General features: G+C 44.9%; 2 protein-coding genes across 4 annotated transcripts; both read right to left on the bottom strand.

Annotated features, from left to right (window-relative positions):
• Positions 1–1,488: 1,488 nt before the first annotated feature.
• Positions 1,489–18,760, bottom strand: LOC135449333 (neurotrypsin-like). 3 transcript variants are annotated; one of them, XM_064716211.1, is made up of 17 exons: positions 17,260–18,760; positions 16,860–17,128; positions 15,415–15,708; positions 13,341–13,386; positions 11,920–12,195; positions 10,568–10,691; positions 9,699–9,874; positions 9,227–9,374; positions 8,731–8,909; positions 8,196–8,337; positions 6,956–7,158; positions 5,849–5,990; positions 5,393–5,598; positions 4,745–4,823; positions 4,386–4,508; positions 3,584–3,864; positions 1,489–2,053 (listed from the first exon to the last, which is right to left on the bottom strand). In XM_064716211.1, the coding sequence occupies exons 3-17, from the start codon at positions 15,484–15,486 to the stop codon at positions 1,743–1,745; spliced, it is 2,508 nt and encodes an 835-aa protein (XP_064572281.1). In that variant the 5' UTR covers positions 15,487–15,708; positions 16,860–17,128; positions 17,260–18,760; the 3' UTR covers positions 1,489–1,742. The 3 variants fall into 3 exon arrangements, with proteins under 3 accessions (XP_064572281.1, XP_064572284.1, XP_064572283.1); XM_064716214.1 differs by having other exon boundaries at positions 11,920–12,156; positions 17,260–18,759; XM_064716213.1 differs by lacking the exons at positions 16,860–17,128; positions 17,260–18,760 and adding an exon at positions 16,710–16,784.
• Positions 18,761–19,552: 792 nt separating this feature from the next.
• On the bottom strand, positions 19,553–22,223 carry CHCHD1 (coiled-coil-helix-coiled-coil-helix domain containing 1). The gene is made up of 3 exons (XM_064716215.1): positions 22,037–22,223; positions 21,510–21,628; positions 19,553–20,377 (listed from the first exon to the last, which is right to left on the bottom strand). The coding sequence occupies exons 1-3, from the start codon at positions 22,176–22,178 to the stop codon at positions 20,267–20,269; spliced, it is 372 nt and encodes a 123-aa protein (XP_064572285.1). The 5' UTR covers positions 22,179–22,223; the 3' UTR covers positions 19,553–20,266.
• Positions 22,224–22,456: the final 233 nt, after the last annotated feature.

The raw sequence follows: 22,456 nt of genomic DNA, 5'->3' as shown, positions 1-22,456 counted from the left end.
ATGCCCTGTAATATGACATTGCTAATACACAGAATGTGCTCTGCCTTCTGTTCTTGCATTGGTAATACCCAGATACTGAACACCTCAATGCCCTGAGTGCAGACCTTCCAGACAGAAGGTCCGTGCTTGACCCAGTTACTGCCTACCCAAAACATGCACATCTGGCACAAGTTCCACGTGTCCCATCCTATATTAATCCTCCACATTCAAGCCCTTGGTTATACATCAAAGCTTTTTGCTCCTCTTCCTGCACAGACCTGTCTCCTCTCTGCCTTATCTGTACACAGTGAGAAGATGCTGCACTGCACAGCTATTAAGGCACTTAGCCCTTCTGTCTACTTATATTTTTTTATTACTCAAGAATAATATATTACATTTAAAAAGTGCTTAAGGCATAAGAGGGAACTCTGTTCATTTGTTTGGATGAGACAGAAGGAAGAAATTGTAATATTCAATAACCCCTGCTTTCTCTCAGCATTGTATCTGTTCAGGCTGAGAACTACAGCTTGATGATAGTGCTTGCATACCCTCAAGTTAACCCAGTTTACTCCCACTGAGAGGAATGAAAGGACAAAGAGTGCAAAGAAGAGAGAAAAGGAAGCATGACCCAGAGGTTTCAAGAATAGGACACACTTCAAAGTGGGAAGCTGCTTTGCAGCACACTTACTGTTTTTCACAAGGAATGAGTAATTTGCTTGAGGTGTATCTATACCTCAGGAGTAATTCCATGTTTCATGGAAAACTGTGAACACAGAAATACTAGACTAGCAGCACAAACAAAGGGCAGCTAATAACTATGATGAATAGGGGACGATGTAGGAAGTTCCCACAGTGCTATTAAATCATGATTCAATGCCTGAATGTTTGAGATTAACATTACATTTGGATTGAAGAAAAATGATATGTCTATTCAGCCACTTGAGGTCAGTCTTTTAAGTTCTCCATAGTAATCATGAGGGCAAGAAAGCTCCTGCCTCTCACACCGACAACTGATTCTAGAAGATGCTACTTAGGGGAAACAAAAAAAAGCCCAACCACACACACAAACTACTATAGCAAAAAAGCAGCAATAAAACCACAGCATCTGGCAGCTGGAAATGTGTGACAAAGGATTGCAGCAGGAGGGACAAGCATCTCTTAGCCTAGGCAGACACTTGAAAGGGATCCTATGGGAGCAGACCTACTATTCAGAAGAGAAAAGGTTCCCCCTAGAGACATATCAGGGAAGCTAAAAAACCCAACTGTTGGCCTGTTCCTCAACTTGGGTCAAATCTTCTGATTCCTGGAACTGAAAAGAGCTGTTATGAAAAAAAAAATCTGAAGATTTCCACTATGCCAACATGTGGTGCTGTCTTCCAAGCATCTCGCCTCTCCTTGCAGCGTGTTCCAACTGTCCAAACATACAACCATGAACAGATTTGCAGCAATAGGTATCGCTCTACTTCTACCATTTCTGTGTGCCAGGGCAAAGGAATAAGTGTGATTGCATTAAAGGATTCAGATATTTAAAGCATTGTGACCACTGTGCACCTGCTTTCTCTGCTTACAGATTACAGACTAAAGTGAAACCAAAGACTTTAAAGAATCAGTCATAGCTGTTTTCCTTCCAGTTCTACATTAAAATCTTTTGCCAGTGTCCAATGTCAAAATAAATCTCCATCAGTCACAGACCAGAAGCCACAGCCTTCTGCTGCTGCAGAGCAAAAGGACCATGTGCTGAAATTCCAAGAGCTCAGTCATTTTCATTTTAGCTTGGTCACTTTCTTGATCCAGGGTACGAATTTGCTGACCTTTGTGTACACACCGGGCGAATCCTTCCGACCACAGCCATACCCCCAGGAAGTGATGCCCAAGATGATCCAGCGTCCATTTGATCTCTGACACATGAGTGGCCCTCCACTGTCACCCTGACAGCTGTCCACCCGTTTGTCTTCAGAGAGGTTCCCAGCACAAATCATGCGGTTGGTGAACTTCCGCCCGTAACGGGCCTCACAGTCTTCCCGTGGGAGAAGGGGCACCACCCCCTGCAGCAGGGTTCTGGAATAGGACTTCCCTGGAATAAAACAGACCAGCCAGACTGATTCACATACAGGCAACAGCAGTGACCTGGTGCAACAGTGCTCCCTACAAAACCAGACACTTCTACATTTCATGTCAAGTCTGCCACACAGAAATAGGCTGAGCTCAGCATCTCTGAAACCACGAGAACTTCTGAAAACAGTGATGCCAAGCCAGACCACAAAAAAAGAACTGTAAGATCAAAGATGTGGGGAAGAGGATTGTAGAAAAAGGTTAGATCAAAGGATGAGTCTTACTCCTGATTCTGTCAACAAGTAACTTGAACCTTGTTGAATTTATCTCACCTCTCCAAATCTCAATTTCCCCCTCAGTAAAGCAAGGACAGTGTTTTCTCAAGAAAATAAATGCAGTAGTATCTGTTAAGTGCTCATTCCTCAGAGAAGTTTTAGATGTTTCAGAGGCATTCAAATATTATTCAAAGGGAATTCCCTTTGTCTTTGGCCAGACTTGAGTCTATTTGATCACATCTCTTTATTAGCCCAGGGTTGCTGAGAACATAAGGCTAATGTGCTATATTAGAGTATGACCTTTCTGTGCCCAAGGTTTATGTAAGTTCACAAGGTAGTAGGTAACTGCTCCCCATTGAGACAGCTGGGTTTGGTGCGTGGGAAGGATTCTAGCCACTAAGCTCCAGTAGAGCTTAAGGTAGTTACATGGCTAAGTTGCTCCTTGATCCACCCCAAATATCCTGAAGTGACACGTGCAACTGGCACAACTGGACTCCAAAGGCAAATACGTACTTGCAGTTAAAAAGCTGTGGTAATAGCTAGGGAAACAGCTGAGAAGGACGGGCAAGTCCAAAATCAACAGATGAGCTCCTGGGGCTTTTGGCAGGAAATCTTTCTAAACATATGGCTTTTATCCAGTCATAGCAGCCCCAGAAAGACCTCCATGCTCCCTTTTACCTAGAAAGCTTCACAGCAATATGCTCAAAGAGGACAGGTCCAGGCTGTCTTGAACCCAGGTCAGAAACCAGACTCAGAGTCCATCTGTCCTTGCAGAAATACACAGGTAGATTAAGCAAGGTAGTCCAAGAAAGATTTCTCACTGAGGGCTCCTTCTGCCTCTAAGCCCTCACTTCACTGTGACAGTACCATGAAGAAAGCAGGTCATGGAAACATGGGGGCCTCTCACGGGCTTGGTATAGCAGCTCTGCACAGGCTGCTCCCTTAGGGGCCTACTGTGGGCAAATACATGTGTAGAAATGGGAAGAAAGAGAGGACTGTGGCCAGAGGGCAGCATTGGTCTCTCCCACAGCTTCAGAGGGATGCTGTGGAAACCAAAGCTTTCACCAATATTGAGCAGACTCAATAAGCCTCAAAATCAGATGAAAACACAATAGCACAAAACCCCACTCATCTTCCTATTCCTTACCACCATGCACTGGCACAGACAATGGGAGCAGCGAGAACACAGCCTTGAATTGACATAAATTAATGGCCCATGTAGGCTTCTGAAGGCAGACTTCCTCACCTGTCTTGCCTCTCAAAGCCCCACCACTCACCTGTGTCTCCCCAGCCAGAGATGATGCAGGCTTGCCTGTTGATGTCAGACCTCTCTCTCCTGTCAGGCAGGCAGACGGGCAGAACGTGGTGATTGAAGGAGAGACAGTGCCCTTCTCTGCCCCGCATCCGGACCAGGGCTATGTCATTGTCATTGCTGCCAGCCCAGTAGTTCCTGTGCAGGACAATCCGCTCCACGGGCAGCTCCCTCTCAAACTCATCCTTCACACCTGTGTGGTAATCGCCCACACGCAGGAGGTAGCGCCGCACATCAACACCAAACCTGGTGAAATTCAGACTCAAGATCTCAATAGTCCTGCTAAGAGGAAAGCAGACTCACACAAGTCTCAATTGCTATGACCACAGTGGTAAAACGGTTCCAGCTACAGGAATGTTTGACCTCTTTAGCAGATATGATCATGCCAGCTGTTGCAGATTTGGTGTCCCAAATCACTATCTACCAGGCACAGGACTTTTGCTTCTATAAAAATGATTATTATAGTTGCAACAGACTTGCGAACTGACCTATTCACAGTTCCTTAAAGCACTTTAAATATCAAAATGCTGGTTCCCTTTACGCTGTAAAGCCTCAGAGTTAAGAGGCCAGCTGTAAGCACTGAAGGAAAAAGCAAGTCTATATTGAGTTATTCCCATAAGCACTCCAAGATCACACACATCATAACTTGAAGATGTTACTTAAGAAACTATGCTCAGGTAGTTCCACTGGGCTAGGAGGATAAACTTGCATGAGGTTATCTTGTTCATCACTGAGTATCCCTTGGGGCTCCCGGCTCCCAAACACACCTTTTGAAGCAGTGGGCTGCAGTCACCACCCAGCAGCTGCTGATCAGCGTTGCTCCACACAGCAGACGAGTATCTCGACGAAAACCCTTCAGCCGTAGTGAGGCCTGCCATGGCCAACTGCCTCTGAAGGAGAAACAGGAATGAGCAGTCTCACACACATGGGAGCCATTTTCCTCTTTTCCCATCCACTCTGTCTCATCTGGGCTCAGCTGGCTTGGCATTCTTCCCTAGACACTTATTCAAACCAAGTTCAAAAATCACCAGTGAAATTGCATTAATGTAGTCAGCATCTCCCAGGCTACTTCCAGAGCCTGAAGGAAAGCTGGAACCAGTCTGACTCAGCATTTACAGGGCAGTACCTCAGAGACTTGTTTCCACCTATGATCCTTTTCTTGCGACGGTGAAGCAGGCGCATCCCACACACTCCAGACTCTGGACCTGCATGGCAAAGTCACAGCAGTTGGATAGGGACCTTCACCTTAGAGTATAAGCATTGCTGTCACAGAGCCAAATACCATTCAGCTTCTCTGAGGGCATTAATCGTCAAGGTTGTGGATTAATGGACTGTGGACTGTGTTGTGCGTATGGAATTAATAGAACATTTGATCCCATAGGTTTCCTTAATTTCACCAGAGGTGCTTACCTGAAGTCTCTATGGTCTCATGCCAAGAGTGGGACCTATACTTATACTTCCTGAGTACTCTAAACCCCTAAGATTGCTTATGATTGCTGTTCTAAGGAAGAGTATGGTGACTTGGCTGTGGGGAAATTGTGCAGGCTCAAAGGCCTGACATGGGTGGAGCTCCTCAGACTAATTTGGAACACTCTGTGCTGCTAAGAAGATACACTGAAAACAAGAAAAACGTAGGAGGTGCAGGACAGGACATGCTTATTTTGTAGGTGAAGTTTCAGCCGAAGACAAGAATGACAGGGAAAAACCACAAAAGCATGCAGAGATCCTACAACCAGAACTCCAGATTCCTGCATAGAAGAAATGGGAATGTCACCTGTTCTCTTGAAATCTTGGACCTTTTCTTCCACATAGTCACAGATCACCCCAGCATCCTCACTGTGCCAGCAGCTGTGAATCCTGGTGTCAGGCGTGGCACATTGCCCCAGGCTGTCCTCCGTGCCACTGCATTCTATGTTGTCCAGATGGATGGGCCCATGGCCTTCGCCAAAATAAGCCATTGCCCTGGCTTTTGCTGTCCCACTGCAATTAGAGAGAGGGTGGCTAATGTGCAGTGAGCAGGAGCCTAGTGAACCTGAGTCACCAGTGCATTTTAAGTGGAGTAATATTTGTGTGTCACTCCACACACCAACAGCAGTAGAGAGAGAAGAGCAACCTACTCCCTCAAGCATATCTGGGTGTGCCAAAACTAAAACTAAGCCCCCAGAAGCAAGTCCAGAAGTGTTCCTGAGAACTGTTTATGTCTGTAAGATGCCTGTACCACAGCTCTCACCTGAATCCCAGCTGCCTGCAAACCACTGCAGCATCTCTGTCTGTCCAGTCATCATCACAGACACTGCCCCACTGCCCATTCAGCAGGACCTCAACCCGGCCCTCCTTGCTGCTTTCTCCATCCACCAGCCGCACAGGAGGCCCTGAAGCAGAAAACACATGAGCTGCTGCAAGCAAAATAACCAGAGGGGTCAGGTGTCCAAAACTTGGGTTCTACAGAAAAAGATGAATCCCAGACATCAGTAAGCTTAAAACTAAAAGGAAAAAAAAGGGAGAAAAAATAAAGAAAATAAAGAAGTGTGTCTATATGAAGACATTTTACCTCTGTGCTGAATCAGAACACTATATACATACTAATTTATTTAATACATACTGGAAATCATCAGTGGATCATACTCTGAAAGCTGGGTAAAGAGGAGAATAAGAACAGAAAGAAAGTTATTAATCCTAAGGCAAGAGTTAGACAAGCTTAAACATGCCTGGGAAAAAAAAATCAATTGAATTGTAAAACTATTACATGATTCTAAGCAAGAGAAGAGTTCTACATCCAGGAAAAACAAAAATGTTGGATGCCAAACAAATGTCTAACAAACTGGAAAGTCTCCTGTAGTAAGGAAAGGGGAGAGTATCAGGCATTATATAAATGAGGAAATTATGCCAACTTGAAATACTTTCACAATTTTAATTAGAAGCGTGCCATCCACACAAGGGAGTGCAAACAGCAACCCCTTGCATCTGAAATCCTCCTGTCTTTGCTAGGTGTGGCTCTAATGTAACCACACCTAAGTTTCCTAAAAGGTCTAGTTAAAGGGTTCCCTTGAGCAATGGCCCACTAAGGCAGCCACTGTCCCTCAGCCCCTGAGGTTTGTTTCAGAGACTGCCAATACAATTCTCTCCAGTTTCCATTTACTGCTGCTCTGACAGTAGGTCTGGTGGAGCCACAGATTTGTGGCTCTGCCCTAATTCAGCCAGGGCTCATTCCTCCTCAAAAAGCAGACCTCTTATTGAAACAGCACAGGGAAAACTCCCACATCTGCCAGAGCTTACAAGGGAACAGACCAGAAAGTGAAACTTTCCCACTGTTCAGGGCAAGAGCAAGGTGAGTTACCCAGGCTGCCATCCATGACCGTGTTGCTTTCTGGGGAACAGCGGACTCCCAGATCCTCAGCATGGGAGCAGTCATGCTGCCCCCAGTTGCTGTGGGGACAGTCCAGGAGAGTCAGCTCTGTCCCCACACATGCCACATCATCCAGTAAGATGAAGCCTTGGCCAGCACCATACTCTCCTTCAGAGGCAAGGGCAGCAGGACCACTAGAGGAAGGAAACAGAAAATTGTCATTGAAAAAAATTAACATTGAAACTCTAAATGCCACAGAAGGACCCAAGCTCAGATCCAAAGAGAAACTCCCCTGCTTAACTATGGTACCAGTGCCCTTCTGACCTAAACCACTCAGTGGACACACAGGATGGCAACCAAGCACCCTCATGTCTTGCCAGCTTCAGTTTTCAGGGAGGCCTCCCCAGACCAGTCAATTTTCTAGTGTTTGGTCAAAGGCACGTTCAAAGGCACAGAGGGCCAGCAGAGGCTGCTTTGCAGTCATAGCAGGTACATCAATTTGAGGAGGGGCTGGCAGAGGAGGCATCAAAAATGTCAACATTTAAGTAATTCTATTTCTTTTTATAGGAAACAGCTACCTGGAATTGAACTGCGGAAGACTGTAAAATTAGGCACTAAAAGAGATGACAAACATAGTATGTAGCTGAACTCAAATGGAAGAATTTAGTCTTTCTTTCATCTATGAAGTTGAAATTTTAGAAGGAGATCCTAATAATGTTTTAAAAAAGCCACATAACCCCATTTTAGTAGCTCAAAGGCAAGAGTATCCTGATTTTAAATCTTTCCCAACTCCTACCTGAAGGGACAACAGCTCAGCAATGGGCTGAAAATCCCTATTACTACTCTTTTTTGCCCTGATGGTCTTTGCTCAGCTACTGAAGGTGATACATTTGGAGCAGATAGGTGATATCCTTTTACTGACAAAGTAGAAGTTACACCTGCAAATTTAAGGAGTGTTAAAGAAAATTCTCTGATTTTGCTGAGGGGTTCATAAGGACCGTATTAAGCCTGTTATCTGCTTTCAAAACAGGCTGTGGCAAGAGATAATAGATTTTTTTTTGCCCCTTGGAAAGGATGCGGATACCTAGTAATCTTTCCTTAATAAGTTGTATAATGGTAATAAGCCTTCTAACAAAAACACCATTGAAGGATTAAGCCTATCCCAGTCAATGGTGATGGAACCTAATCCTGGAAATTAGGAAGAACAGACACCACACAGTCTCAGTCCTACCTGAAGCCCAGCTGCCTGCAGACCACTTGGGCAGCGAGGTCTGTCCAGCCATCATCGCACACCGTGCCCCAGTCTCCATTGTAGTAAACTTCCACCCTGCCTTCGCTGGGGCTGCGGCCGCCGGCCAGCCGGAGCGTGCCCTCTGCAGGGGGTGCGAGAAGGAAAGGGCAGCACTCAGGAGGGGAGAAAAGAAACAGCCTGTGCACCATGCTAGGTCTCTGCACCACCCGTGAGGGAAAGAAACAAAAGAGACAGATGTCTGTGGGTACTCAAAATACAAACGTTCATTGCTTCCAAACATATTCATCTGCCAGGGGAGGATTCACTTCAGCCTTTCCACACTACCTGAGCAAAACCGTGGGAACACCACTGAGTCTGCCTCTGATCTACTCTCTGCCTCCACATCCAGCAGCCCTCGTGGGAGCCATATATGGAAGCTGTGCAGGATCCTGAACCAGGGGTTACCTGCTGAGCAAGCCGAGTAATGTGGGGATGAGACCGACCGCATCTGACTGGCAGAGCTGAACATCTGTACCTGTGAAAGGGTCACAGGAGACCCCAGCGTCTTCAATGTGGTCACAGTTTTGCTGTCCCCAGTCACTCTTCTTGCACTGATCAAGGGAGAGTTCATTCCCTGAGCACTGCACTTCATCCAGCAGGATTGGGCCAGATCCCTGCCCGTAGTGAGCCCATGACAAGGCTTTTGGGGTCCCACTGTAAACATTACAGATATGTATGCTCAATAAGGAATGCCACAGTCTTGTGTTCTCAGATTCTGCTTTGCACAGGGACTCTCATATGCTAGGTCACTGTCCTCCCATAGATAATTTTTTTACACAGCACAAACCCATAAAATTGACAAGAATGGGGTACAAAAACCCTTTATAGGATGATCAATCCAGAATTATGTTTCCTAAGGTTTCTGTGTATTTTCTATAGGAAGGGCTGGTAGTATAGTGAAGGGATATGCTCTCTGTTCTTCATTCTGCCTACTTCTATTACTACTCCATGACATACAGCAAGGAAATTACCTGAGTCCCAGCTGTCTACAGACTACTTCAGCATCCCGGTCGTCCCACTGATCATCACAGATGGTTCCCCACTTGCCATCATGGTAAACCTCCACTCGCCCTTCAAAGCTCTCCTTCCCCCCAACTATGCGAAGTGGGGCGCCTACACCTGTGCTTCAAGGAACGGAGAGAGAGCACAACAGAACAAGACAGACAAAGCACATCCAGCAGTTTAGGGTGCAGAACCATCCTCTAGCCAGAGGAGCTCTCCTGATGCTCTCTTACCACATCCTCCCCTCCAGACCCCCCACAAGTACCCATGATTGCAGCCCCCAGGGTGGGATACTGCTGGTCCAGAGATGTCTCTTTAATTGGCTGCTGTGGAGACCAGGAGTTCTCTGCCTGCAGACAAAAACCTGGCTCGATAAGAAGGGGATGTGGTCATAAGCATCAGCCATCTTTGGGAGATTGAGATCTTTCCCTGGAGATTTACCTTCTGGAGGAACACAAGTTACCACGGCACTCCCCTGGTGACAAGCTCCTGACAGAGCTTCCTGATAGCCACACTGCAGCAGGGCTTCCTCATCTCCATGGCAGTTTGCTGACTGCAGGTGCAGGGGAACAGGCCACGGTCCAGAATGACTCTTCTTGCCAGCTGTGCCGATCTCACTGGTACAGAGAATGCAACAGAGCAATGAAATGCCACAACACAGCTTGACTTACAAGTTCCTGCTGTTGTTGTGACTCTCCAGGCCAGTTGTGGCATTTCACATCCTGGTGTGTCCAGTTAATTGGAAGTGCATAAAGGGGCGACCTACAGTCTAATGGGAAAGCACAATCAAGCACACAGCACTTCCCAACCCTTTATGTGTCCACCTACTGCAGAGGAGTTGGTGTAGTCAGAAATGGCACCCTCATTTGAGAGCAATGAACAAACCCATCAACAGACTCAAACACCAAACTAACTAAATCACCTTCCCTCTGTTGACCTTATCTCCTTGCTGTTTAGAAGTTTGAATGTCCAAATCCCAGATACCCAAAGAGCGTTCGTACTCCTAAAATTTCTGTTAGATCACTATAGTAACTCCAGCTGATGATCATAAAAAGGGAAAGTGATCTCATAGCTCACTTTTCACAGCCTGGAGCATGAAGCAGAGACCATTGTTTCAAAAACTTCTTGCAAATGATGATTGGGTTGGGGGTAGCCACAGAAAGAAAACAGTAAAAAAGGACCCTGCTAAGTGGAAAATTAGACCACAGAACAAACTCCTTTCTGCCAGCCAGAGGGACTGTAACCACAGAGGCTGCTCTTTCAGAAGCCACTTGAGCATGTACCTCTCACAACCAGACTGAGGTTCCCACCTGAGACCTAGTTGCCTGCAGACAACACTGGCATCCCAGTCAGTCCAGTGGTCAGCACAGATGATACCCCAGAGTCCATTGAAATACAGCTCCACACTACTGTCTTCAGCCAACCGCACAGCACCTTCCAAAGAGAAAAAAAACAACCAAAAACCAGCTGCTATCTGCTGATAGAAGTTTCAGACCAGCAAGTAGCTGAGCTGAACTGCACCTGGCTTCTTTCATCCCTGTTTTACCTGTGCTGGCACTAAGGTGATGTGCGTGAAACAGTGTGGGGTGGGGCACCTTCCCAGTCCCAGCAATGGCTGACTGGGAGGACGGTTGGTGTTTTCAAATCCATGGTAATACCAGCAGGAAATTTGGCTTCTGCAAAAGCTCCTGGATTCTCCTTCTTTGAATGGGGATGATTTTACATGCTATCTTGAAAGGGAGTGTGAAAATCTATTAATTACTTCTGACACTCCACTAACTATTTCCATCAACCACTTCACCTGCATGACTGTTGCTACAGTGAGATGTTTAATAACAGCAGATGAATCCTCTTTAATTTCTCTAAGAAAAGGAAGCGCCAGTGTAAATACTCTTTCAATTCCCACCCCACCAAAAATTTTACCACTGTTTAGAAGGCACATTTCCTCACTCAGTTTTAGTACTTGCAAAGGACACACCTGTCTGCAGCACCTCAGTACAGGCACACAGCACCACTACACTTATATTCTTCTCTTTAATGAAGCCATCTTTGAAAGAACATCCACTGGCAAGGGAAATGACTGTCAATTCATTTATTAAACTGGTGTTTCAACTGTTTTGCAAAATGCAGGAAAAGCAAGGAAGGTCAGAAAACAGGACATTTGCAAGAATGCTGCACAGCAGCCAATGCATTGAGAGAGCTCAGCTCCTTGCTTGCCTCAAAGTAAACAGCAGTCCTTCTGCCAGCACTGAGGAAGTTTAACACAAGCCTAGGACCTGCCTTGAAGAAGTAGTTTATATTTGAACTGTTACACTTAGGTGAGGAATGCTCTGATATGGACCCTAAAGGAGAAGAAGTGGGTTGTTTTCTACATAACTGAAACTGTTTTCAAAGTGGCATAAGTTAGCAGTAGAAAAAAAAGAAGTCTCTTTGTATAAGAATAAAACATCTATACAAGGCATAACAGCTACAGCAGATTAAATCCACCCCCTACGATATACACACGTTCTTCTCCCACACAGGCTAGCCTCTAGTATTAATTATCTCAACAATTCGGAACTGCCTTTGTACTGTGCTTTTTCCACAGGGTGCTCCACCTGCCACTTGCAAGTCTGTGCAGCACACACTGCTGGCTAGAGCCCTGAGGCAGCAGAGCCCTTACCTTGGTTACAGTCACAGTTGGCCCAGCCGATGGCCCCTGACACAAGCCTGTAGAAGCACCAGGGCGTCGTTCCCCCGTCTGGGTTCCTGCAGAAGTTGTGGTCCCCCAGGCCACGGTCTGGGTACTGCTGGACATAGTCAGGGAACTCTGCCCAGTTGAGACACTCTGCCCCGGCCTCGGTGACCGCCAGTGAGCCGTTGTAGTAGCCAAGAGGTCCCACAGGACACACGCTGGGTGCTGGGCACGGGAAGCGAGGGTTACCATCACCATCACACGCTGAAGCTCAGACAACATGGGAGACACCAGCTGGTTATGAGAAATACCCCTGGTGTTTGCAGCCTCAGCTGCTGCTTGCTTGATTCAAACTCTATCACTCTCCAAGGTGCTGCTCAAAGAATATTCATAATACTCACTGTCTAAACCGCAAACTGATCTGAAGCAATGAACTGCCCAGACAGACCTTTGAATAGTGTTAACTTAGGGCCCAAACATAACAATTTGAACTGGTTCCCATTACTGTACATGCAATACATGTCCTCACTTTGGAGCAGAACTGCACAAAGCAGGAAGGTAGGAAATGTATTTCATAGCATGTAGTTTCCCTATACACATGAGCAGATCACCTTGCTTATCTGGACTTGACTAATACATTCAAATTTATTTTGTGGGAAGTGCAGGTGCCATGTGAAATATCCTGTGTAAAAATACCCAATAATTAATTTATTGTGGTCCTTAAAAAAGGAGAAAACTCTCAATTCATGGCACTGAAATAACAAAGTGGGGAAAAAACCACCCAGGTTTTGTGGGCTTTATAGAGTCCATAACATGGGAAGACTAGACTGAGAAAGGGACATTTACACCTCTACTCACTAAGCAAACAGAAAGAAGCCAACACTTTCAGAAAACCCTTCTGCACCTGGGGCAAAGAGCAAGGGTACAAAGTAATGTTGCATCATGTCATTTGCCCTCTAGCCCCTGCCAGGCCTAGAGGGGCTAAGCAACAGCTGAAGGTTAAATGCAAGGTACAAAAATGAGAAGCAGCTGGAAGTCAGTGTCTGGAAAACAAATCGTATGTGTGGCATCCACTGGGATGGTGTCTGAGAGGGTGTCTGAGAATTCAGTAGTTGTTAGAGCAGAAAAAAGGTAAGCATGCAAAAAAGACCAAGGCAAAGAAAGAGATTAAAGAAAAGAACATGTAGGAGGAGCAGGAAGCTGCAAAAGCATTCGACATGAAGGAACAGAAGGAGTCTGGCCACGTTGGTGAAGGAGATAAACAGGCATTGGGACAAGAGAAAAGATGAAGAAGTGATGAAAAGAAAGGAAGAAGGCCAGTAGCAGTGGTTCATCGTGCCTATGGTCTCAGATCACCACTGCAGGAAAGAGTCTGCCCAATGACTGAATTAATAACTTCTTGTTCTTACCTGCACTCTGCAAATGGTTTTGGTTGGGCTTGAATCCCAGGAAAGCCTGAGAAAAGAAACAGAGCAAAAGCAGAGAGATGATTATCCAATGAAATAAACATGGGCATGTCCTAAAAGCAGCTCAGCTTTAGGCAAACACACCCTAGTAACCAGCCTCTTCCCTGGTCTCCCCATTGCTCCTCTTCAAATACAACCATAACTCTGTCCACTAACAACAAAATGAATAATTACTGGCCTGCAGAGATTTACTCTTGATCTAAGCACTACATTACTGGGCTCTGCTTGGTTTTTTTTCAACAGAGTTGGAAGTCTGAATGATATGTCTATGGAAAGGAATTCTAGAAGAAAATCATTATTATCAGTAAGAAAAATAATAACTACTAATCGTCTCACTGTTTATAGGGCAAGTCATCTACAGCTATAGTAGCAGATATTTATTTACTTGAGTGACAGGATGATGCCCCCAGAATACCTGTTAAAATGGTAACAAACATCCATGTATAAAGTAGGAAACATCCAAGGAAGAAAATCCAAGGCCTTTTGAGGATTTTGTTTTTAATACTTGAAAATATGATATGGACTATGCTGTTATTATCCAAATGGGGTTAAAGTTAAGACCAAAAAATACGAAACAAAGTCCTCAGAATTCTAGTGTCCTGTCTGGCCCCACAACTGCATTTCCTCTTATAGGCAGGGTTTTTTTTGTGGTTGCAATGTGACTATAGGCTGAGAGATAGAGATCTCCACTCAACATCACGACATAGTGTGCAAGCAAGTGCAAGACCTTCACAGACTCAGAGTGAAAAGAAGAAATGGTACATGCTTCTGCTAGCTTCTTGTAGTTTAATTAGTTTCTAAACATTGTTAAGAACATTTCTAATGCTTTTATAGAAAGAAAGAGTTGTAATTCACAGAGCAGAGATGTGCAGCTAAAGGATAGCTAAAAGATACTGGCTATTGGTAATGGTTGTGATTTTCTTCAAAATGCAGTAATTTTGCCTCTCTCAGCTTCACCTCTTCCTGGAAAATAGGAAAAGTTATATTTGGAATTAAACCAAATCCACTTCTGGAATAAGCAGAGGTAATTCCCACAGAAATCTGACAAGAACAACACCTATTCATGTCAGATATAATTTTCAAATCAAGTTTAGGAATATGATCCAGAAGGTGCTGACAACCATGGCCAAGCTCCAGCATCACTTCCCAGAAGTCAGAATGGGACACTGCACATAGAAGATGAATTCCTGACATGGTTCAGTAGTAGCAGATCAGATCTCAGGTTCATATGCACAAAGGGATGCACAGATAAACTCTTTTCTGGCAAAAAATTCATCTGTTTGCATGTATCAGGCTGTTGCAAGCCTTCATATGGTTTCTGGACCAACAACACTGAAGGACTCTCCTGATCTCAAAGCTCTTTGCAGAGAGTAGAAAGTGAGCTAAGCTGTACTTTTGTGACTGCACCTCAATCCAGGTCCCTCAATCCCTCGCTATTAGTGCACACCTGCACACACATGTAAGCCTGCCAGTGAGATAAATATGAGAGACTGAACCTCCTCTTCTTGGACCATAAACAAAAGTATTTCAGTCCAAGTAATAAGCTTCCCTTCTAATGAAAAATTAGTTGCTGCCAGTTTCTGTAGCAGCTTCTAAAATACTCCAACACTGACCATCGCCACCAATTAAATTCAGTGCAAACAGCATATGCTGCAGGCATTGTCCCAGGTCTGTGCAGCTATAAATCATCTGTCCACAAGCAAGAGACAATCAGCAAAGAACAGAAATAAAGGATCTTTCCTGCCAGGGTCACTGCAGTGCATGAGAAACACTGGAAACCCAAGCCAAAGCATCTGCAAGCCCTTGTGTATTCTGCTTTCCCGGTTTATTTCTTTTTCTGGATTTATATGCATAATGAAACAAATCTCTCCCCAAGCCCCCAGTCCTTCCCAGAGACCACAACTGCCTAAATGCTCTAGAAAACATTTTCAAGTAATAACAAGATCCACTTACAGCGAGGATATTAAAAGGGCCATGTGACTTCTTACAAGCAGATAGAAAAATAACCTTTTCTTACCTCCACACATCTGAGACAGGATAGCAGACTTGAGAGCTCTACCAGGAGCCCGAGTATTTTGGAGATTTCCATCCCTCGTGTACAAAGTGAGCAGAAGGTTCTTCAAGCATCACATTCTGGTTCAGCTGCCAGGGTCTGCTTTCCCACGCTAGCCGCTCCGCACCGGAGGGAGCGGGGTGCCTTTTCCATTGCTTCGCAGGGAAAGGGATGTGAGGAAAGGGATCAAAGTTCCCCGCAGCATCTTAGAATTTCACTTTCCCGTTCTTCTCCTCATCTCTTCTCATTGATTTTTCTCTTCAGAAAGGGGAAGAGAGGAGAGAAATAAGGGAACAGACCATGTCCCCGAATTTCTCTGGCACATTCGGAGGCGAGCACAAGCGCTGGGGCACAGCCCTCAGCCTCTCCTCGCCCCGCTGTCCCCTCCTCTCCGCAGCCTCCCCCGTGCTCCAGGTACGCGCTGCTGGCAGCGCCAGCCTCCGCCTCCCCGCCCCTTGTGCCCCGCGGCGGGGCCGGCCGCCGCTCCTCTCCTCTCCTCTCCTGCAATGTCCTTCCCCAGCCGCCTTTTCCTCCTCTTCCCAAGGCACAGAGGCTGCTGCACGGCAAGGAGCTGGGGCTGCGTCCTATTGCAAAGCCCGCAGCAACAGCTGGGAAAGGCAACGGCGTGTGCGCGTACATTTGCCAGAGATTAGACTCCTTGGAAGGAATCTGGACTTTATCCCCCCCACCGCTGCCTCCTCGATTAGCAGCTTGCAGCTTCCCGAGGTCAGCTCTCCTCAGATTTGAACCCAGGTAAATGGGTCCCAGAAAACTCTTATGTCAAGCAGCTTCCAGATGTCCCCCAGAAAACCCACAGGTGGCACAGCCCTGTCCAGCGTGCTCCCAATTTTCAGCCCTCTATCTTGCCATCGTGGGTATTGCCACCAGAGAACTTTGCCATCCAGTGTCTCCTTGACCTTGAGCTATATTTTCCCTCAATTGCCTAGAATGCTTTCCAGAGGGTTAATCATTATGGTATTACTGTGAACAATCCTATCCCATGGGGGCTTTTAGCATTTTCAACTTGCTGGTCCTTCATATGAATTAGGGTTCAAGGCTACAAGCTTTAAACACTATTAAATCTAAGAAAGCAATTGGGTCTTTGAAGCTATTCAGTCTTGGAAATACTTTTTTTACGCATTCCTGGTGCTGCTTCTCTGCTCAGATCCAGCTGTAATGTAACGTAATGGGTACTTCTTATATTCTGATTTTGGAGCAATGAATTCATGGTGTTCTACAGCATGAAACATGAAGGTCACCTTTAGGAATGAGCTCACTTCTGGCCAAGTCTGCTGAATAGCACTTCCAAAGACACCTTCAGCATAAAAACAAGGAACAGGCTGCTAAAAATCTACTGACTTGACAAAAAGCCTCTTTTTTTTCTTCCTTCACTTTTGCCCATTACTCACTTCATGTGACAGTTATGTGTTGCCTCATCCTCAGTCACTCATCAAAGGCAAGGAAATTTCCCTCCATGCTGGATCTTTTACAGGAGCCACTAATGAGAAAAAGAAGCTGTTTCTGGAGTGGATTTGGCCAAGAATTACACTCAGTTAATCAGGAGCAAATCTCCTATATCCTCATAGTCAGGGAGGCAGACGATCAGGGCAGCAGGGGATGGAAATAGCTTAGATGCTGCATCACACTATAACTCTCAGGCAGCAGTAACACAAAGGAGCTGCACAAAATAAAAAATATGGGACTGTGTTAGAATTTAGAAACACTTATTCCACTAAACACACAAGGAAAGGACATACTGGAAACAGGAACAGAAATTCTATTAGCATTCAGAGAAAACTAGCTCCTTACTAGAGGTTGTTGATGCTCATTCAGAACTCCATCCCATGAGACACTCCCTGTTCAGGCCTCTGACGCACAGGGTTTCACACCTCAAGCAGAAGTCTGCACTGGATTTTTCTCATGGTACCTTCTAAGCTGCCTCCCTGTCAAGGCAAAGTTTTCCTAAATAAAGTGATTTAATAGATAAAGTAATTTTAAAGGAAACACAGAGCAGTACACTAAAAGCAATAGAAGTCCAAGCCTGTATTCAGTTTCTGGAAGAATGATGACCTGGGAAGACACAGTGGGTTTTACAGTTGTCTCCTCTCTGGCAGGTACTGTTTTGGAACTATTTCCTTCTTACCAAGACTCCCCTTGTTTTTCTCATAATAACATTCCTTGAGAGAGGTGGAATTCTCAAAAGCTTCTCATGACTACTCTCCATGGTGGAGAGGAAGACCTAAAAGGGAATTATACATATAACTACTGTAGTTTAGATCAGTAATGTATCTACAGGTAGGGTAAAACATCCTGATCTTTCTTGTATGGGCAAATTTGAAGTAGTTGTAAATATCTAAATCTGCTATTTAACAGTAGTCACCTTTTCACCATGACATAAGCATAGTTCTATTACAGGAAGTCTGTGATTCCCTATAGAGTCTGTCTTGATTTTGCCAGATTTTCCTGTATTGACCCTTCTCAACAAGAAATGTCATCTTCTAAAATGTCCCTGGTTCTCTGGAATTACAACCTATTTCTCCTGAACTAGCAGGACAACTGTTCATCACGACCAGCTGAAATATTAATGCTACATCCACAGTGAAAGCCTAAAAGGAGTAGCTAACAGCAATCACACCCAGAGCTGGTATAGTAGTCAAGCTATAAGGTACAGAAATAAGACCAAGGAATTCCAGCAGATCTGCTTAAATCCTGTAAATCCGACTTAGGAGGGTAGAACAGCTAGTCAGCTTTTGTTTAATTCTTTCCTCACCACACAATCACATACAGGTCTCTGCAGCAATGTTCTTAACCAGTGTGCTCCACACCAGAACAGTTTTCCTTACCCCCCAGCAACAGCATCATGGGATGGTACAAACCCAACAACTCAGAAAGAACAGTGCTGCTCCCTGTGGGTACACACACAAACTATTAATGGAGTGATCCTCAATACCAGCATGTCACAGAATGCATTCAAACACCTAATATAAGCTTAATGGTGAGACACAGGAAAATGGCCAGCAGCTGAAATTGCCAAGGACAATCAGTAACTGGAGGGTTTTTGGCTATAACAAAAGAAGCAAAAAAATTGCTCAAGTACTTTTAAAGGAAGCAATGTAAAACCTGGGTGCACCTGAAAAGCACTGCTGCTTATAGTAGATATATAAAAGGTTAGACAAAACCCCAAACAACTGAATTTGTGAAGCTCACCATGAAGCAGTATAATACAAAAATAGCTGTTCAGATTAGTAGGAGCAGTGCAAAATTTCAAAAGTAAAAATAGAAAAAGGTATTAAGTGTCTCTGTTACAGCCTCTTATGTAAGACTGTTCCTCACAGACACTAGAATTTGGTACATTCAGCACAGGTGCTATCTTAAGAGATGCCTAACACTTTTATTCCAAGTTTTAATATGAAAAAAAATAATCAAGAGAGGTAAATCAGTTTCTCACTCCCAATCTAGTTTATATCCTTCAGAAATGAAGGAACAGCAAGTAGCATTCTTTTTCACAATGTCTTCTGGACAGAAAATGCAAAATGCCACAGAACCAGTGTTTTCCCAAACTCAGATGTGGATACTGTGTTCTTACTGACCCCAAGTCCTCTAAAAAGACCCAATTATGTCATAATAGCAACAAAAGAATAAGCTACCCTGGATTATCCACTAATGAGCCACTGTAATTAACCACTAAGCAAATGTTGCTTCAGTAACTTGAAAGCCTTCACCTGACCAAAATTTTTGTGATGCAAGTATCAGCCTGGGGCTCCAGAAGACTCAGCTCCAGCAAACTCCACAGCCACCCATGGGTAATCACACAGTCTGTGTGTGCCTGACTCTCCTCTTATTCTGCTTCTTCTACATGCCCCAAAGAATTACTGATATAAATGGTTATACCATTAGTTCTCCACGACACTGCATCTTCCCCACCAATGAGGTACTGTTCCCAAGAACCTGCCTGGAGTTTTGTGGTACTGCAGTGGAAACTGCCCCTCCCCACTCCCCCCACAATCAAAACTATAAATGAATTACATTATTTCAATTATCACTCCATGCTTTAACTTTCTCTACCCCTTTTAGTTTTTTTTTACCAAAAAACAATGAACAATTTTGTTGTAGATTATGAGCTGCCCAAGTCAAACACCAGTCTTGCTTTATTACAGTACAGACAAAATAATCAAACTCATGTGGCACCATAACTGTCCCACCTGCAAATCAGAGGGTCTAAATCACAAACTTCCATGTTAAAGTTATATTTGATACTTACCATTGTCTTATGTATGAACAAGGTATTTTGCTGGAGATTTTTTCTAGATTTTACAGCCTTTTTTTTTTTACAGCAGGGGAAATTTAAAAAATTTCAAGAGGCACCAGATTGTGTATACACCCATGTAAGAGTCTGAGCCATCATACCATCAATTACTATCATCATTAGTAATTCTAATTCTAACTTGGCTCAGTGTTTGAGCCCAAACACTTTTTGACAGCAGCTCCAGAGCTGGGCAAGAGGCTTGCACATGAAGAAGTCATGCCCTGTTAGGAAATGCATTTACATGACTGCCTAGAAGGTTTTATTTAACAGTGAGGACTTGAGTAGGCAAGCTAAACAACACACTGCAGAAATCCCAACACTGCAAGACCCAAGAGTCTCATGAACAAAATCAGCTGATACTCAAGATGGGCGGTTTTTGCTCTGGAATCAAAACCAGGGTCTAGACCCACACATCACCTGACATCAAAAAATCACTCGATTTGACTTCCCTTTTTTTTTACCAAGACCCCGACTTTAATTGCTTGTCCACAGTCTCTTTCATAAAGTACATTATACATAACGTGTGATCTGAGGAAACCTCTTCAGAAGCTTGTTCACTTTGCTTGAAGGCAAATTTCCCCTGGATGACAGGGTGTCCTCATTTTGATTCCTGCGCTCTTTCTGAAAGAGAAGAAAACTCCTCAAAATATTTACAGCAGTTTACTTGCAGAGTTGATGCTCATTCCCAGAGACTCCTACTAATTGTACAGGGGTGTTTCTTTCAGGAAAATGCTGTTTCTTTAAGGAACACTTACCATAGCACTTGGTTTAATAATTACAAGCTGATGACCTTTAAATGATGCAATTAATGACTGACATCTTGTGAAGATTATATCCTTCCATATTCTTAGTTAACGATGATATAACCTTCTGGTAACAGCCCAGATTTTTTCTTTTTACTTTCTGTTATTTTTTCATCTTTGTTTGATTCTTTGTCATCTAGCAAATAAATTGTGGATAATTTTTCACTTATGCTATCAAACAGCAACAATAAATAACTATTTAAATGATGACACTGTTATTGAAGGAAAATGGAAACCTGAAACCAGTTTAAGGACAAGTTTAGTACATATACTTACCTTTAGTCTATTTTGAAAATTATTTTGTTTCAAGCTTATCATCAAGTATTATTATAATATGTCAATATATATTATATAATCAGAAACCCCTAATTTTCAAGCAGTATGAAATTTCTTTTTCAAAAATGTCTGGCCTTTAAAGTCAGAAACAGGTTGGAAAAGACCTCCAAGATCATCGAGTCCAACCTCTAACCAATGGCCACTCTGCCAACTATACCATGGCACTGACTGACACATCCAGTCATTTCCTGAATGCCAGCAGGGATGGTGACTCCACCACCACCCAGGCCAGCCTTTTCCAATGCTTCAGCACCCTTTCACTGAAAAAGTTCTTCCTGATGTCCAGTTTGAACCTCCCCTGGCACAGCTCAAGGCTGTGTCCTCTTGTCACATCATCAGTTGCCTGGGAAAAGAGGCTGACCCCTGTCTGGTAATTGTAAAGAGCAGTAACATCTCCCTTGAGCCTCTTCTCCAGACTAAACAACCCCAGCTACCCCAGCCCATCCTTGTAGAAGCCTCTCGATCCTTCACCAGTTTCACTGCACTTAGTTTCTCAAATGGGTCACAATCAAATCCTTCAGAGAACATTATTCTTACTGGCACACAAAAAATGACTGGAGGCTTCCTCCTTTCCTACTACTAGCCTTTAAGAACATAAAAGAAGCCTTAATTACTTCTGCCTTGGCCACGCAGTCATAGAACGTCCTGATCTCCTCGGCACAAGGCGCGTCGTTGAAGTCATTCTGTTTCCAGCACGCCATCATTACCGACATCTCCGTAATGCACGTTGCCTCTGAAGGGAAAGACACAACCAGAAATCTCAGGTGTTTGGGATTTCATGCTAACAACCTCCACGGTGCATAGATCTCCAAAGAAGTTTAAGACGAGTTAGAGGCAGGTGAGAAAATGCATAACTCAAGATGCCAGCTTTGCTTTGGGCAGACAAGTTGTTGCTAACAGAAAGCAAAGCGCTGCAGCCATCCAGCATCTGACTGCATTTTTAACGTGTCTGACTCACGTACGACACAAACTCGGGATTGCAGTGTGAGGAAGCGATCCTTCCGACAGAGCCCACGCGGGATTCCATGGCCCACACCGGCCCCTCCTGTCTTGCCCAGCGGAGCGCAAGGCGCCGCCGAGCTCTGCCAGCAGCGCGGCCCCTCCCGGGGCACAGCGGCGGCTCAGCTCACCGGCAGCTCACCTGTCGACTGCTCCCGGCGGTTCGCCACCTTGTCGGCCAGCGCCAGTGTCCGGGGCGGGCGGAGCGTCGGGGGCCGCTTCTTGTTCCGCCACTGCCCCGACACCCAGCGCGTCACCCAGCCGGGGTAGCTGGGGGCCGCCATGTCCGCGCGCGGGCGTCCTGAGGGCGGTGCCGGGCGCGGGAAGCCCGGCCCGCCCCATCCTGCCCATCAGGCCGAGGATAGGCCATGGCAATGGAGTAACTCCCTCAGCTTCCGCACTGGGCGGGAGCAGTGCGACACTGCCCCCACAACCTCCTACCAGCAGCTAACTCCTTCTGCGGCAAAAATAACAAAGGAAGGAGCAAACACTCTCAGCCAGAGTAGCAGAAATCATGATTGTCTCAAGTAATTCAGACGGAATTAAAGGAATCACAGAATGG

This window comes from Zonotrichia leucophrys, chromosome 6 (genome assembly GCF_028769735.1).
Source record: "Zonotrichia leucophrys gambelii isolate GWCS_2022_RI chromosome 6, RI_Zleu_2.0, whole genome shotgun sequence".
NCBI classification, from domain to species: domain Eukaryota; kingdom Metazoa; phylum Chordata; class Aves; order Passeriformes; family Passerellidae; genus Zonotrichia; species Zonotrichia leucophrys.
The sequence above is the reverse complement of the archived record's forward strand: the minus strand, read 5'-3'. Positions and strand labels throughout refer to the sequence as shown.